The sequence below is a fragment of the Scyliorhinus torazame genome, chromosome 6 (assembly GCF_047496885.1).
Source record: "Scyliorhinus torazame isolate Kashiwa2021f chromosome 6, sScyTor2.1, whole genome shotgun sequence".
NCBI lineage: Eukaryota > Metazoa > Chordata > Chondrichthyes > Carcharhiniformes > Scyliorhinidae > Scyliorhinus > Scyliorhinus torazame.
Genome location: NC_092712.1, coordinates 309,051,265 through 309,069,008, shown reverse-complemented (window position 1 = coordinate 309,069,008; position 17,744 = coordinate 309,051,265). Strand labels below are relative to the sequence as shown.

At 49.9% G+C, this 17,744-nt stretch overlaps 2 protein-coding genes across 6 annotated transcripts in view; one reads left to right on the top strand and one right to left on the bottom strand.

The window, feature by feature from the left end:
• LOC140425583 (atypical chemokine receptor 4-like) overlaps positions 1 to 3,278 on the top strand; it is a 73,514-nt gene extending 70,236 nt beyond the window's left edge. For all 4 annotated transcript variants that reach the window (XM_072510040.1, XM_072510043.1, XM_072510042.1 and 1 more), the window contains exon 2: positions 444 to 3,278. In XM_072510040.1, the coding sequence (XP_072366141.1) occupies positions 444 to 1,534 (1,091 nt within the window). In that variant the 3' untranslated portion in view covers positions 1,535 to 3,278. The remainder of the gene's footprint in view (positions 1 to 443) is intronic.
• Positions 1 to 17,744, bottom strand: part of acad11 (acyl-CoA dehydrogenase family, member 11) — a 146,697-nt gene that overhangs the window by 89,949 nt on the left and 39,004 nt on the right. For both annotated transcript variants that reach the window (XM_072510036.1, XM_072510035.1), the window contains exons 11-13: positions 12,211 to 12,349; positions 10,120 to 10,227; positions 8,555 to 8,653 (exon numbers count right to left, since the gene is read on the bottom strand). In XM_072510036.1, the coding sequence (XP_072366137.1) occupies positions 8,555 to 8,653; positions 10,120 to 10,227; positions 12,211 to 12,349 (346 nt within the window). The remainder of the gene's footprint in view (positions 1 to 8,554; positions 8,654 to 10,119; positions 10,228 to 12,210; positions 12,350 to 17,744) is intronic.

Here is a 17,744-nt window from a genome sequence, read left to right as displayed (position 1 = left end):
GAATTAGAACTTCCAGCAGTTAAATATGAATATATATAGGCAATAACAACAACACCTAATGATGTCACAGCACTTCCTGCTGACATCGGCAATGGATTGAAATAAGAAGATGTATAATAATAACACTCTATAGCAGAAAGAAAAGACCCCATCAAACTATATAAAGAACCGGGTGTCCCCCTATTGCCCTGGCCAATATTCTTTTCTCAATAACAACCAGAAAAACAAAAAAGATCAATTTGTGGAGTCTTGCCATGCCCAAATTAAGTGGTGCGTTTGGCTTCAGAGCAATGACTTTGAGGGTGATTAATTGGTTAAGAGATGCTTCGGGCTGTTCTGAATGTTTGATATCATGCCAGGTAAATGAATTTCCTTCCAATAATACTTTTCCATTTTACGGATGTATGACTTGAATAACATGGATTGGTCTCCAATCTTTTCAGGTGCCATGGAGGATGAGGAAATCTATTTTGACAACCAGAATTACTTTGACAATGGGAGCTATGGCGACTACATGAATGGTAGCATCGACTATGATGATTATTACTACAGGTGTGAGAAGGATAATATCAGACAGTTTGCACAGTATTTCCTGCCAGCATTCTACACAGCAACGTTGATCATTGGACTTGCTGGGAATTCATTGGTGGTGGCTGTTTATGCCTATTACAAAAGGATCAAATCGAAAACGGACTTGTACATCTTGAATCTGGCCATTGCTGACTTGCTGCTTCTCATCACTCTCCCCTTCTGGGCGGTCTACGCAGTCCATGGATGGATATTAGGGGTGGCCATGTGCAAAATCTCCTCGGCTTTATTTGTCATGAATTTCAGTGCCAGCATGCTCTTCCTAGCCTGCATCAGTGTTGACCGATACTTCGCCATCTCCAAGGTGACGGGTCCGCTCACCGTGGGAAACAAGGACAAGCTGACCTGCTTGTGCGTCTGGCTGGCCGCCATACTGCTGAGCGTCCCTGACTTTATTTTCACTTCAGTGCACCAGGCAGAAACCAGGGGTCTGTGCATCTCTCTCTTCCCCCCGCACATGGCCCAGCCGGCCAAGGCAACCATCCAGGTCTTCGAAATCCTCCTGGGGTTTATAATCCCATCTCTGGTGATGGTGTACTGTTACTCTGCAGTGGCCAAGGCTGTGTGCAAAGCTCCGATTGGAAAGAAGAAAGGCAAAGCATTCCGGGTGCTCCTGGCCGTCGTGGGAGCCTTCTTCTTGACCCAGCTGCCGTACAACATCGTCAGGTTCTGCCGTTTGCTCGACATGGTGTACTTGTTCATAAAGGACTGCAGCAGCAGCAAAAATATGGACATTGCCATCCAGGTCACAGAGAGCATCGCTCTATTCCACAGCTGCCTTAACCCCATCCTGTACGCCTTCATGGGAGCATCATTCAAAGGCTACATTATGAAGGCGGTCAAGGAGTACAGCTATCGCCGCAGGCATCAAACCCAGTCCATCGCCATGGACTGCTCCTTCACTTCCCTGTCCCAGTCAGATCATACCAGCAGCTTCAGCATCTAGATATCCAAATGCAACAAGGCTCTGCCCACAGAATCTCCCAGAATTGCATGACTCCGCCATGGTGACTCCAGGGGACCAATGGAAAGCCACCCCCCCTCCCACCCAGTTTCTCATCGCCCTATGTTTGTTAATTTTCATGGTAGCCCGAGTGAGGTTGTTGACACTGTGTCACCTCTTCCCCTCGCCTCCTTCAGCCTGGCAACTCGACATTATCCACCACGTCTGATTGATCTTCTTCCTCTCTTGTTTTTACCTTCAGTTGCTCCTTCAATTGTTGCCAGGACCAGGTTGTCGATCTTCATTTCCAATGTCCGTACTTGGTCATTTATCTCTCGCTGACTGTACTTGGCAACCAAGTTGGATTCTGAACTTTTGCACTTGATCTAACCGATCATTTCCCTGTCTGTCTATCCAGTTGATTCAGCGGCCCCTCTTTCAAACCCGCATTTCAAAAGCTCTTCGCCTCTCACCCTCATCCTTCAGAGTCCAACACCCATGGAGCGTATTCCACACTCGCGACAGGACATTTTCTCAGCTTCATGTTGAAAAAGTTGAGTTCACTCACCGTGATTCAACACGAGGAAATCAAATTCTGTTCAATGCTGTTGATGTTAAGCATTTTCTCGAACGTCCACCCTCCTCTCTGATCGGAATCAATGTGTCCCGGGCCAACACACAAGGCAGTTTATCAGTCAAATCAACATGCACGCAAACTGCCTTGTGCGTCAGGATTTTCGTTAAAATACAAAATAATATTTTGCAATAACTTTACAAGTAATCCATGTGTCAGGCAATGACCATCTCCAAGTAGGGAGAGTCTAACCACCTTCCCTGGACAAGCAACAGCATTACCATCATTGTATTCCCCACCATTAATATCCTGGGGGTTATCATTGATCAGAAACTGAACTGGACCAGCCATATAAATACATTGTTAACAAGAGGTCAGACGTTGGGAATTCTGTGGCGAGTAACTCACCTCCTGACTCCCCAAAGCTTGTCCACCATCTACAAGGCACAGTCAGGAGTGTGAATACTCTCCACTTGCCTGGATGAGTGCAGCTCCATCAACACTCAGGAAAATCCAGGACAAAGCAGCCTGCTTGATTGACACTTCATTTGCCAACATAAACATTCACTCCCTCCATCACCGACACACATCGGAAGCTGTGTGTACCCTCTGCAAGATGCACTGCAACAACTCACCAAGGCAACTTAGACAGCACCTTCCAAACACATGACCAATGTCAACCAGAAGGACAAGGACAGCATATGCCTGAAAACTTTACTACCTGCAAGTTCCCCTCCAAACCACACACCATCCTGACTTGGAACTATATCCCATTCCTTCACTGTCACTGGATTCCTGGAACCATCTCCCAAACAGCACTGTGGGTGTACCCACACCACATGGACTGCAATGGTTCAAAAGTGTGGACCACCTTGTCAAGAGCAATTGGACGCATTCAATAACGTTGAATGAACTTGCAAACACTAACCTACACAATATGCCAAAGATTTATCTACAATTTATACAAATGTGATATGTTTCTGCCATGGTTCCCAGATATTTATTCTTTCTTTTTGGAAGCTCCTGACTGTAATGTAGCTGATGTAGTCTAACGTAATTAGATACTTAGTATTTCAAAATTAGCTTTAATGTTTATGGCTTTTCTCAGTATTCAAAGAAAGATCAAACTATGCTTACACTTTGTGAGATTGCAAAATTAAAGATATTTATGTACATGTCGTTTTCATAACGTATGATTTGAAGAGCATGATGTTTAAATTGAACTGTAACACGGGTTGCGGTTTTACAGCCATCTCCACCTGGGGGTTGAAGGGTAAAATTGGGCACAGTAGCATTGGCACCAGGCCCATTGCCTAACTACCCCTGCTGCGGTTTTGTCGGGTTGCCCGCTGGTCCGTGGGTCAAAGGTGACCTTTAAGTGACCAATTAATGGGATTTGACCTACGGGCAGGGGGGGTCAATGCAAAGTCTCCAGCCCGTCTGGTGAAACCTGGCTTTCTGGTGGCTGAGCAGGGTTTGTGGGGGGGGGGGGGGGGGGGGGGGGGTGTTGGCCGTCCTTTTTGGGCAGCTTGTGCCGGTTGGAGCCCTCCCCCCACCCCATCACCAAAAAAAGGTCACTCTCATCTACCCGCGCCCTCCCAGCCCTTCCCTGGCGATTCCGGCCCCCACCCCCTCACCTACCAGGCTTGCTCCAGCGAGACCCCGGACTTACTTTCGAGTCCGGCTCCATCACGTTTCGGGATTGGTGGCTCTCTGATTGGCCAGCAGCTCACAGACGGAGGCCTACCTCTACAATAGGGGCAGAAAACCACCTTTAAGCTAATTAAGGGCTCATTGGTCACTGAAGGACTGCAGGTTAAGCGAAGGTTTTTACGTCATCAGCCTATGATGCTCTTTGTGAGTGTACAACTTCTCTGACTGGTTTCTACATATTTTCCCACTTCACTTGTGGGAGTGTTGTTCCTTGTTGGGATTTTGGTCGGGGGTGTGATAGAATACTCCCCATTTGCCTGGGTGAGCGCAGCTCCAACACTCAAGAAGCTCAGCACCATCCAGGACAAAGCAACTCCGCTTGATTGGCACCCCATCCACAAACATTCACTCTCTCCACCACCGACAGACAGTGGCAGCCTGTGGTAGTCGGTATTAGAGGCATTACTGTACCCTGTAATGCTGTAAGACCATTGGTGTAGGAGGTACTGTTTTCATTGGTTAAGCCTGCCTGCTGGTTCCCCCAGTAAGGCGGAGTATAAGAGCCCGTGTCTCCCCAGCAGCTGCCTTCTGTACCTGTGCTGCTGGGGGAAACATCTAGTGTAATAAAGCCTTCAATTATCTCCAATCTCGCTTCTGGAGTTATTGATCGAGCATCACAGCCGTGGGCACCAATGCTCCTTAGACATCATCTTCCAAACCCACAACTGCGACCCGTTAAAAGGACAATTAGGGCAGCAGACGAACGGGAACGCCGCCTCCTGCAAGATCCCCTCCAAGCCACTCACCATCCTGACTTGGAAATATATCGGCCGTTCAATCACTGTAATTGGGTTAAAATCCCAGAACGCCCTCCCTAACAGCTCTGTGGGCTGCAGCGGTTCAGGAAGGCAGCTCACCACCACCTTCTCAAGGGCAATTAGGGATGGGCAATTATTGGTGGCTTTGTCCACATCTCATGAACGAACTTCGAAAGAAGATTGCAGTTGGACAGTTTCACATGGGAGTCCGGATAGTGAGCATCAGGTAACTATTAGATTCTGGAACGGAGGGGGCATACAGTGACATTAGTGGTTAGCATTGCTGCCTCACGGCGTCGAGGTCCCAGGTTCGATCCTGGCTCGGGGTCACTGTCCGTATGGAGTTTGCACATTCGCCCCGCGTTTGCGTGGGTTTCGCCTCCAAAGATGTGCAGGGTAGGTGGATTGGCCACGTTAAATTGCCCCTTAATTGGAAAAAATGAATTTGGTACACTAAATTTACTAAAAAAAAAGATTGTGGAACAGTAATCCTGACTCTCCCTTTAATACAAGCATGGTGGTTTCAGCAGGAATCAGTAAATAAGGAATCCTTTTTAATTATTTCCCCGCCCCCCCCCCTTCCCAGCTCCAGGAAGTTGGAGCCAATTCCAACATCTCAAGTGCCTTGGATTGCGACCACTCAGCTGAACTCAGCCGAGGGCAGTTATCCAGCCCCAGGATGAGGTGTCATTCATGTCCTTGTTGTCTTGGAGCTCATACGTCTCTCTTTGTGGGGCCATGAATTGGATTTAATTTAAACTTGAGAATTGGTTTTTGGAGCGAATAAGGACACGGATTAAGGCTTTGCCCCGTCCCCTCTGCCCGTGGACTTTGTAACTTTGTCCCCTCTGCCCGTGGACTTTGTAACTTTGAGAAAGGAAGAACATTTCCCCCCCCCCCCCCCCCACCCCCCGTGAGCCATTTGGGAGCTTTGTACACCAGGGGATGCTCAAGGGGCCAGAATTAGCAGATGCAGGTATCTCGGAGAGTTGTGGGATTGGGAGGAGATTACAGGGATAGGAAGAGGACTGGCCACGGAGGGATTTGAAAGCAATGAAGGAGAATTTCAAAGACAGGACGTTGCTTGACCGGGAGTCAGTGTTGGTCAGTGAACGCAGAGGGTGGGAGGAGAATGAACCTTGGTTTGAGTTAAGACACGGGCAACAGAGCTTTGATCAAACAATCAATCCCAAATGATCGGCCTCATCTTGTTTGCTCGCTGGTTTGTCCGTATTATAGCCCACCCCCCTTTTTGCTGATTGTATCAATAGGACGACCAGCCCAGACCACTTTTCAGTTTGAAACTGTCGATGTCCAAACATTCATTGTCAGCTCTCCGCAGAGATGCTGGTTGACCGAGAGCATCTCCTCAGCGATCCCTGTTTCTGCAGTCGAGGGACAGCTAGAAAAGGACTCAAACAGAAGAGGAATATTTTGCGGGAGGGCTTTGGGAGACAGACTGAACAAAACCGCGTTGCCGAATGTTCCACCAAACTTACTTTGGGATGATTTTGAGGGGAAGCTGGAGGGATAAAGGAAAAAGAACGGTTGGATAAAGAGGGGCGGCAGGAGGCTCGTGTGGAGGATAGTCCAGCTGGTTATTCATGAAGGCCCCGCCTTCGGGCAGCACGGTGGCACAGTGGGTTAGCACTGCTGCCTCACGGCGCCGAGGTCCCAGGTTCGATCCCGGCCCTGGGTCGCTGTCCGTGTGGAGTTTGCACATTCTTCCCATGCTTGTGTGGGTTTCACCCCCACAACCCAAAGATGTGCAGGGTAGGTGGATTGGCCACGCTAAATTGCCCCTTAATTGGAAAAAATGAATTGGGTACTCTAAAAAAAATTTATAACAAGAAATGGCCTTCTCAATCTTGCCCCTCGCCTGAGGTGTGGCGATTCTCAGGTTAAATCACCACCAGTCAGCTCTCCCCCCTCAAAGGGGAATTCATAGAATTTACAGTGCAGAAGGAGGCCATTCAGCCCATCGAGTCTGCACCGGCTCTTGGAAAGAGCACCCTGCCCAAGGTCAACACCTCCACCCTATCCCCATTACCCAGTAACCCCACCCAACACTATGGGCAATTTATCATGGCCAATCCACCTAACCTGCACCTCTTTGGACTGTGGGAGGAAACCGGAGCACCCGGAGGAAACCCACGCACACACGGGGAGGTTGTGCAGACTCCGCACAGTGACCCAAGCCAGAATCGAACCTGGGACCCTGAAGCTGTGAAGCAATTGTGCTATCCACAATGCTACTGTGCATAGAGAAAGCAGCCTATGGTCACCTGGGACTATGGCGACATTACCTTACCAAGTCCAGCTGAGCAGAATGGCCTGCTTTTGTGCTGCCCCCCTGTTTACATAATTCTATGTGACTCACTATCTATTCCATAGTTGCATTACTGTATCTCCATGTGGATTTTTCTTCCATTTAATTGTAATCACATTGTTTGGCCGATTGGCAATAGGCGATCATGGAACACCTTGTAGATCTGAACCTGCTTGGGCAAAAATGGCCGACACTGGGCACAGGGTCAGGAAATAAATCAACATCGGCAATGTTTTGGGAGGGCTGCCAATCAGAGGGGCCAAGTGGCCTACTCCCCCTTTTCATACTCCTCCGCATGTTCGTAAATTGTTGCTGTTTTACTGCACAGCACACGCGTGGATATACAAACAATGTTGCCGCCCTCCTGAAACAGGGCACCTCTCGGGCACAGGAGAGTACTGTCCTCCGGCCACTGGCTTAAGTCGATGGTCGTTGTCAACTGTGCAGTTGGGAGTCACAGATAATTTAGCGTCACGCGACAAGGTCTTTGAAAGTCTGAACTGGTTGAACTTGCCAACCATTCTTCTCTGCCATACACTGAGGTTGGTTTGAGCCTTGACTTTTTAAAAATTGCATCCTACCACGGAATGTGAGCATCTCTGGAAGCCAGCATTCCATGCCCATTCCCAAGTGCCCTTGAAGTGAGGGGTTTGCTGGGCCATCTCAGAGGGCAGTTAACATTCAACCACATTACTGTGCGTCTGGAGGCCACAAGTAGGCCAGACCAGGTACGGACGGCAGATTTTCTTCTTCAAAGTGAACCAGGTGGGTTTTTACAACAATCAATACCATCACTGAGACTAGCTTTATAATTCCCGACTTTTCTGCTAACTGAATTTCAATTCCACCAGCATGCCGTGGTAGGGTTTGAACCTATGTCGTGCCCCCTTCTGCTCGTCAATAAATTTCCCACTGAAGCCACCCCACCCCATCGGGAAACCCATGGACAGGAGTGTGCAGCCAGCGGGAGAAGAAAATCCCAACGCCCGAAGAATTCCGGTCCACATCTTTAACCAAGGACATAGGAGAAGGCCTTTCAGCCCATTGTATTTCTTCCAGCCCTTTCCAGGAGCTATCCTACATTAAGCGCGCGGTGGTCGTTTTTTGAGCCGTTAGGTTTTGGGAAAACGCAACATCAGTGAAAGTAACTGGTTTCAGCAAGAAATCCCCACACACATGTTTTCCTCATCAGCAACAGTATGGATTGACACAGTGCCTGTGCTGGCTTTTTGATATACAAATTGATTGTCTTAGCAACCGAATGGGCCATTAGCAACAGGACTGCCATCTGGGGGGCAACTGGCATGAAAGTAACAGTAAGAAGTTTTACAACACCAGGTTAAAGTCCAACAGGTTTGTTTCGATGTCACTAGCTTTCGGAGCGCTGCTCCTTCCTCAGGTGAATGACTTCTTACTGTGCTCACCCCAGTCCAAAGCCAGCATCCCCACATCATGAAAGTAACAGGCAGGCTTAATGCCAGCCTCGTAAGCTTTAACCCGGAGATTGGTCAGAGTATAGGTGCCTCTCGTACCAATAGCAGGGTGCAGCCACCCGCACTGTGTTCAGGTTTACGGGTGACCCTGGTCAGTCGGACAGGACCCGCCGCCCTCGGTGGGGAATGTGCAGCATCCAGAGCCGAGTTACTCACCACTGCTCCACCACTTCTTGCCAATGATCACGTAGCTTTCTCCGTCCCGGCGAATGCTGCACTCGATGTTCGTTGCATCACTGGAAGCAACGTCTGGCTCTATGATGTCCGTCAGAAAAACAAAGGTCAGAAATTCAACTTTCCAAATCAGCCTTTAACAATAGGGGTGGAGGTTGCTGACAGCATCAATCAGGAGCCTCGGTTACCAACTGCTCAAATCAGACATCCCCATTTGCACTCTGGTGCAACAGTGCGTAGCATCCCTATCCCAAATGCAGAAACTCAGTCCCACTGCAGGACTTGATGGCCAAGGAAGGTAGATTAATAATGCGGCCAAGAGGTTGAGTATCAACCTTCAAATCCTTCCGACACACACCAACAGCAAGGGTGGGAGTGATTCCTGGCCAGCCGTGTGATGGACAGAACGCTGGGAACCTCCACCATCATTGTCCATCTCTCCAGACTGCATCATACGTGTAACCACGCGTGTTAGCGCTTATGTTGCCACGGCACCTTGGGTTCCCCGTGGGGGATGATCGGCTCAGTTGGCTGGACGGCCAGAGTGGATCGGACTGGTGCCAACTTCACGGGGGTTCAATTCCCGTTCCCGCTGGAATGGATTCAGAGAATTTACAGTCCAGAAGGAGGCCTTTTCGGCCCATCGAGTCTGCACCGGCTCTCTGAAAGAGCATCCTACCCAACCGCACACCTCCACCCTATCCCCATAACCCAGTAACCCCACCCAACACTAAGGGCAATTTTGGGCACTAAGGGGCAATTTAGCATGGCCAATCCACCTAACCTGCACATCTTTGGACTGTGGGAGGAAACCGGAACACCCGGAGGAAACCCACACACACTCGGGGAGGATGTGCAGACTCTGCACAGACAGTGACCCAAGCGGGAATCGAACCTGGGACCCTGGAGCTGTGAAGCAATTGTGCTATCCACAAGGCTACCGTGGTGCCCTATTCGAGACCGGACTCCTCGGCCTACCCAAGGTGGAGGTGGTGGTGCTGTGAGTCGGACCCGCCTTCGGGCAGAGAACTCCAGAAGTAGTTCACACGGTGCAGAATGTTCCAATCATTTGTCTGTGGGTGGCATCAGTCCAAATGTCTAAACTGGCACAGGTTGGCAGGATAGTCACCCTGCCATCAGCTTTCTAAGCAGAGGCGATAGACAAATTGCATTAACATATCGCCTTTGACATTGAAGTAGGTGTCCAAAGGTGTCACAGGAGTGTCACCAAAAATAAATTTGACAGAAGGGAATATGAAGGCAAATGACCAAAAGCTTCATCAAAACTGGATGTTTTAATGTTGGAGAGGGAGGGAGGGAATTCCAAAGTGTCAGCAGCTGGAAGTGTGGCCGGCAATGATAGAGTGATTGGATTTGCTGGAGCTCAAGAGGCCAGAGTTAAAGGGGTGCGACATCTCAGAGGTTGGAGGGCCGGTGGAGAGCACAGAGATGGGGCAGGCGAGGGTCATGTAGAGATCGGAAAACAAGGACGAGAGTTTCAAAACAGAGCAATCAAAAGCCGAATGGATCAGGGCTGATCTAATTACCAGTCATGCAGAAACAGGAGTGAATTTCTCCATTAAGCAGGGGCTCCAGCCATTCCTCCTTCTGTCCTTCTGTTCCGTACAAGTGCAATACCTCCATGTTCCCTGTGTCTGCAAAACAAGTGAAGGTGGACATGTAGTCAGGTGGAAAATTGCCTAATTCTGCAATTTAATTCTATTACTTCTCACAATGTTGTAGTATTTGAGGGTCAGGCAATTGTTCCCGGTGACACTGACCCGGATCCATCCTGGCTTCCCTCATCGTTGCTCAGGGGGTAAGGGAGTAAGTGATTGGGGGAGGGGAGTGGGAGAAGAGATACCAGGATCGGCAGTGGGGCTGGTAGGGGTGGAGAGAGCACGTCGCCACCTCTTGGCCCACAAGGAGTGCTGAAAAAGTCACTTGACGTCTTGAGCCATTTTCTTCCACTGTCAGGTATCCAGGGAAACCCAGGCAGGAGCTGTCCTATTTACATCAAGCCCCCAACTACACTGTGGGAACCGGACTTAAATATGTTAATCAAGTGTGTGTCGCCAACACAAAGCCCATCACTATAAAAATGGTGACAGAGGTGCATAAGCCTGGTGGGGGACGCATTCCTGGTTTTCTTTCATTTTGAAACCCCTCAGCACTCCCCCTCCTATTAGGTGAAGTTTAATGTTGAGGCTATGAGGCCAGGATACTGTCACCTTGGCTCAAACTCTCCCGCTGCTCTCCACCTTTCCATGTCTCCATGCTGTCACACTCCTTTTCACAATTCCAGCCTTGACTGGACGACAATTAACTCCAGCGGAGTATTGGGAAGGCCGTACCATCACGCTTCGCACCCTGGTTACCGATGCCATCTCCTTCCTTCCTGTTTAATGCCCCCCCCCCCCCCCCCCCCCCCCCCCCACAGACTGTGCCTCACACCTGATATCCTCGCCAGAGAGATGGCCTATTTCCATCTCGGTCTCCTCACTTACCACCCATACCACTGCCTCCAGTTACTCTGATTCACCTCCACTCGATTACACAAGTGTTTTTCCCGACCATTCCTCCGCAATTATCAGCTGATCCTCGACTCTGCTGCCTGATCACAGCCAATTCTAAGGGCAGATCTTGGCGCCCCCACCCCTGCCAGTGGAATCACAGGTGTGGGGAAGTGGGGTATAACATTCCCTGGATGACCTTCCCACCGTCCTACTGCCCTTCCCACCGTCCTACTGCCCGTCCCAATCTGTACACAACTGCACAATGAAACTTTGCCCCAATTGAAGCCTTGAAAACTGGGCAATTAATGACCACCCACAATTTTGAGGCTGGCAGGGGCAGATTAGGAGTATGGGGAACCCAGCAGGTCACTCTGCTTGGGCTTCGAGTTGGGAGAGGAGGGCACCTCCTTCAACAGCCTCCTTTCCAGATCGGGCACAAGGCTTGCCCTCACCCCCAAATCATGGCTTCACCTCCCACCTCTGGTTTCTCCATTAAAAACATCCAAACCCCCTCTCCCCATATCCCTGGGCCCCATTACCCCTCTGCTCCATTAGAATCCCAGTACGTAGTTGGTCCTGGACCCCGGGACTTAGAATCTGGGGACTGCTTGTAGTCCCACTCCTGGCCACTGCTGCCAGTGGCGCTGCTGGGGCTACAGAGCTGCCAGCCAATCAGATTGGCCAGTAGCTCTCCGAGGTGGGGAACTTCCTCCCACGCGAGCAGCGGAAATCCCATCTCAAACCAATTGGGAATGATCAGTGGGAATCCCCACCATCCGAAAAGTCCTGCTCCCAGTCTAGTTTGCCCAGTTCTGGCTGCCCTAAACTGGATCCCAGTCAACGAATCCCAGCCACCTCATTGACCACCCCCTTCCTAATATCACTCACTCTGGCCCGGCACCTATTGCTTTGTGCCTCACATCAGCGCCAAGTACCCTGGGATGAGTTTCCCTGCCAAAGATGTCATATTAACAGCAGGACTTTTGTTCCGGTCAACTTTCCTTCTCATTTCAATCTCACCGTTCTTCAGCGAACGGTGTTGTGGCAAGGGCACCAATTAAATTCAACAATTAAAGCGCAATCTCAATGCCGGTGCCTGTGCCTGCATTGCTGGCAATCTACCTGGAGCCTGGCAGTTGAAAATCTCTGGCGCAAAGAAGCATCTTCCAGTTTCTTCAGCAATGAAAGCATAATCCAGCTGGTTCAGGCCACTGACTGCTGGCAGGAAGAGGTTCCAGAGGCCCAAGGCTTTCGCTTTGTGCTGCCAGAAACAGTAAACAAAGAAAAAGGTTCAAATCGTCAAACGCTTCAAAGAGTCACAGAATGATACAGCTCAGGAGGAGGCTCTTCGGCCCATCCTTCCGGTGCCAGCTCTTTAGTAGAGCTCTGCAGTCCATCCCATTTCCCTGTTCCTTTGCCATTGCCCTGTAAATTTTACCCCGACAAGAATTTACCTCATTCTCTTCGGCGCGTTATCATTGAATCTCTTTCCACCATCCTTTCAGGCCGTGTTCCAGAATCACAACAACTCGCTGCGTAATGAACCGTTTTCTTCCTGTCCCCTCTCTTCTTCTGCCAATCACCACAAATCTGTGTCCTCTGGCGCTTCAGACACCGGGAAAATTTACTCTGTCATAACCCCCCCCCATGAGGATGCGAGGAAACCTTTGTTGATCTCCCCCTTGGGACTCAGGGAGTACGAGCTCCCCAGGTAGGGGGTGGAGGCCTACCACCTGGGGCTCGTTATGAGCAAAGGTTAAAAGCAGGCCCAGATCAGGGCCTGTTGAGATAAGGCCGGCCAGCTAGGATTGTACTGGGAGTGAGATGCTGCGTTATGCAGACCCTTTTATCTTATGTTTACCGTCAATTCCCTCTGCATCATTATTGTATCAAAAGCTCAGTGGGCTCGACACCTGGTTTGTGATGCAGAACAAGGCCAGCAGCGCGGGTTCAATTCCCGTACCGACCTCCCCGAACAGGCGCCGGAATGTGGCGACGAGGGCTTTTTCACAGTAAATTCATTGAAGCCTATAATAAGTCATTATTATTATTATTAAAACCCATCATGATTTTGAACACCTCTGTTAAATCGCCAAATAACTTACCCTGCGTAACTCCAATTTCTCCAGCCTCTGTGTAACTCTGTCTCACATTTGCAGCACGGTAGCATTGTGGATAGCACAATTGCTTCACAGCTCCAGGGTCCCAGGTTCGATTCCCGGCTTGGGTCACTGTCTGTGCGGAGTCTGCACATCCTCCCCGTATGTGCGTGGGTTTCCTCCGGGTGCTCCGGTTTCCTCCCACAGTCCAAAGATGTGCAGGTTAGGTGGATTGGCCATGATAAATTGCCCTTAGTGTCCAAAATTGCCCTTAAGTGTTGGGTGAGGATACTGGGTTATGGGGATAGGGTGGAGGTGTTGACCTTGGGTAGGGTGCTCTTTCCAAGAGCCGGTGCAGACTCGATGGGCCGAATGGTCTCCTTCTGCACTGTAAATTCTATAAATTCTATAAATACATTCCCAGTACCATTCTATTTTAAGTACTGCATCAGTTGGAAAGGAGGTCTCGTGGCGCAGTAAGTAACAAACCTGCCTCTGAGCCAGTAGCTCAGGGTTTGGAGGTCCCACCACAAGACTTGACGGCCAAGGGAGGTTCATTTCTAACGTGGCCAATCAACTTGCAAACCTTTGCAACTCAGGCCAACGGCAGCCGGTGAGAGCCAGAGAGATTCCTGGTCACCAGTGTGACGGAAAGAACATTTGAGTCTCTACCACAGCCATCCGTAGCTCCCGACCACAACATGGATGTTGCCACAGCAACTCGGACACCCGGAGTGAAATATGTGACACCACCAGTCGGAAAGGTTTATTTTTAAGTACCTGCTGTCTTTAAGTCACAAAGTCCGATGTCACCGGCAGAGTCTCAGTGAGCCAAGGCACCAGTGAGGAGGAAAATAAAAACTACAACAAATGAGAGTTTACCAAACTCCTGATGACCTCCATGTTGTGGAATCCCAGCAACAGTGGAGTTAGAGAATGCTGGATTAAAAGGGAAACAAGCTGAAGTGCTAGGAGTTATCAGGCGAGAATTACTGATGGCTGGAAATTTACATAGAATTTACAGAGAAGGAGGCCATTCGGCCCATCGAGTCTGCACCGACTCTTGGAAAGAGCACCCTTCCCAACCGCACACCTCCACCCTAACCCCATAACCCAGTAACCTCACCCAACACGAAGGGCAATTTTGGACACTCAAGGGCAATTTATCATGGCCAATCCACCTAACCTGCACATCTTTGGACTGTGGGAGGAAACCGGAGCACCCGGAGGAAACCCACGCACACACGGGGAGAACGTGCAGACTCCGCACAGTCAGTGACCCAAGCCGGGAATCGAACCTGGGACCCTGGAGCTGTGAAGCAATTGTGCTAATCACTATGCTACCGCGCTGCCCACTACGTTGGTCCAGCTACGTTGGAAACAAGGTAACAGAGTGTCCCATATTCAAGAAAATGGATTCAGCTAAACTGAGCAATTGTTGACACACCGACGCCACATCAACATCTGGTAAAAAGATGGGTCGATCATCAGGAGGCAACCTGAGTTCCACACTGAGAAAATAGTTGAGTAAATACTAACAACACGCTCTCTGAAGAGGGAGATCCTGATGAACAACCACCTCAACTATTTAGTTTCGAGGATGTGGCATTTGAGGCGGTGCATTTGGGCTTTCGCAAATCCTTTCATGAATGAAGAACTGATACTGTGAAGCTGGGAGCAGTACGCATCTTGAGTAAAACTGGGATGTCGTTCCGGGGATGAGGAACTTTTAGCTACATGGTTAAGTCGGTGATGCTGAGGTTGCTCTCCTGAAGTAAAGGGGATTGAGAGATCAGATCGAGGTGTACGAGGTTGGGCCAGGTTTAGATAAAGTGGACAAAGAAAATCTATTCCTTAGCTGATGGGGCAAGAACTAGTAGATACAGATTTGACAACGCCATGAATGACCCCGCTATCAAACGGGACTCTTGTTTTGTTTATATAAATTTAGAGTACCCAATTCATTTTTTCCAATTAAGGGGCAATTTAGCGTGGCCAATTCACCTACCCTGCACATCTTTGGGTTGAGGGAGTGAAACCCACGCAAACACGGGGAGAATGTGAAAACTCCACACGGAAAGTGACCCAGAGCCGGGATCGAACCTGGGACCTCGGCGCCATGAGGCAGCAGGGCTAACCCACTGCGCTACCGAGCTGCCCTGATGGGACTCTTGTTTTTTCTGACCTTGGTCACAAACGCCCCATCAAGGCCGCACTTACCACATTTCCTGCGCTGATGAGCTAATCTCGGACCCCTCCACTTCGGCAATGTACCACTTAGGGGGTCCTTGAGCCCCCCACACCCCACCTCTTAAGGGCAAGCTACCCCTGGCCCAATCTCAGGCGTGGGCACCTTGGTAATGCCAGCCTGGCAGTGCCACCCAGCTACCCTGGCAATGCTAGTGCGGCAATGCCACAGTGCCCAGGTGGTACTGCCAAGGTGCCAGGCTGGCAGTGGCAAGGTTCCTGGGTGGCAGTGGGAGTGCCATGGTACCACCTTGCCCAGAGCCTGCCCACCTGGGGTTCTCTAATGGCCTGGGAGACCCTCCCAGGTGGTCCAGGCGCAGACGTTCGTACCCAGGCCTGGGAGAATACGGCTCACAAATATGTTAATCTGGATCTCACGAGATCTCGATAAATCTCGTGAGGAGTTCCAAGCATCGCACATCCCGCGAGATGCCTCTGCGAGATTTAACGGCCTTGTCACGTCACCAAGTCGGGTGCGACCAGGCCGTTCGATCGGGCCCAAGGGTTTTTGGGCGAGAGGTACGGAGGGGACGTGAAGGGCTTTTGTTTTAACGCAGCGAGTGGTAACGACCTGGAACCCGACGTCTACAAAGGTGGTGGAAGTGGAGATGATTTCTAAAGGAAACCGGATGCACTAGAGGAAAATAAATGTACGGGGATAGAGTAGGGGAAATGGAACTGACTGACTGCTCTATGGAGAGCCAGCGTGGACAAATGGCCTCCTGCCATCTCAATGAGGAAAAGGAACTGGCTGAAGAGAAGGGAAAGGTGAGTGATGGTGGCAAGGGGGGAGGCGCGGTGGGCGTGAGTGCCCCAGGAAGAGTCCTGGAGCACCTACACATGTTCTGGACACAAGCCAGGGTGGGAGCCACCCGTTAAAATTCATTGTTCCAAATAAGGGGATGTCATTTTCTCACGTATCTCAGCCACAGATCATGAAAAGCCTTGGCCTTTGCCAAGAAAGACGTTTTGAGCCATTTTCCAAGAAACAAATTTATACGACGCCCGAAATGTCAGGGCTGTTTTTTTTTTCCCCCTTAATTTGTGGAGTTGGATGGAGCCATTTGGCTGTTTATTTGAAATCTGTGGCTGGCGAGCGCTGCTGCAATAAAACCCCCACTGATTCCAGACTCCTGCCAGCAGGAAAACACAAGAAATACAATTCAGCCTCGTCTCCACCCAGTTGAAGTCTTCAAAGAAAGTTCAACCAAACAGGAACAATCAGAGGCAAGAAAGTTGGAGAGAGTTTTGGAAAACACAGATGCAAAAATGACTCACACTTTCCATCCGGTAAAGGAACCACAGGCTATGGGAATAGGCTGTCAAAGACCTGCGTTTGCATAGAGCCGTTCACCATCACTGGCCGGCCCAAAGCCCTTTGAAGCCAATGGGGTACACTTCTGAAGTGCAGTCACTGTTGGACCATAGGAAACCCGGGTCGGTAATTTGCGCACAGCAAGCTCCCGCAAATGGCATTGGAAAAATCAAGCTGGTTCATCTGATCCTTGTGCAATTGGTTTTGGGATAAAGATTGCCTCCCCCTACTCCCGTTCTTCAAAATAGTGGCCATGGGATCTTTAACGTCCACCCCGAGATGGCAGACGGGGCCTCGGTTTAACGATTCATGCACAAGACGGGATTTCCAACAGTGCCGCGCTCCCTCGCCATAGCAACTGGAGTGCCGGCCTTGATTTGTGTGTTTAGGTCTTGGAGTGGGGTTTAGAAATCGGAGGTGATACAGTTACCCAATGAGCCATGGGTTGAGGTGACGACCACCCATCATCCCAATGGTGGGGAGATGGCTTACCCCACATCTCTATATTTTTACATTTTTATGTTCCATTTGGCTCGCTGAGGCCGTTCTTACTCAGTCTGGCTGATATCCGACTTTTAACTGACCTCTGAAATCGCCGAGCATGGATGAACTCACCACTACCTTCCCAAGGGAAATTAGGGATTAGCAATGGCTTGTCCAGTGGCACCTACATTGAATGAATAATTAAATAGAGCTCTTGACCAGCAGAGTGGTCATCAAGATGGGACTCTATAATCATGACAATAAATACACTCCACAAATGGCACAGTGTCATGAAATTGTTTCAAAGTCTGTATTTTTATGTTTTTGAGCCCATGTCCAGGTTTCTTAATTGGTTTTCCTGGCTGTAACGTCACTTCCAAGAAACCAAGTCAAAGGGCGGGATTCTCCATTCTGGGGGCTAAGTCCCCACACCCGCCGGAAAACGGGCGGGAATCACTCCGGACTTTTTCCTAGAAAGTTTGGATGATTCCCCGTCCTCAAGGGGGCTAGCC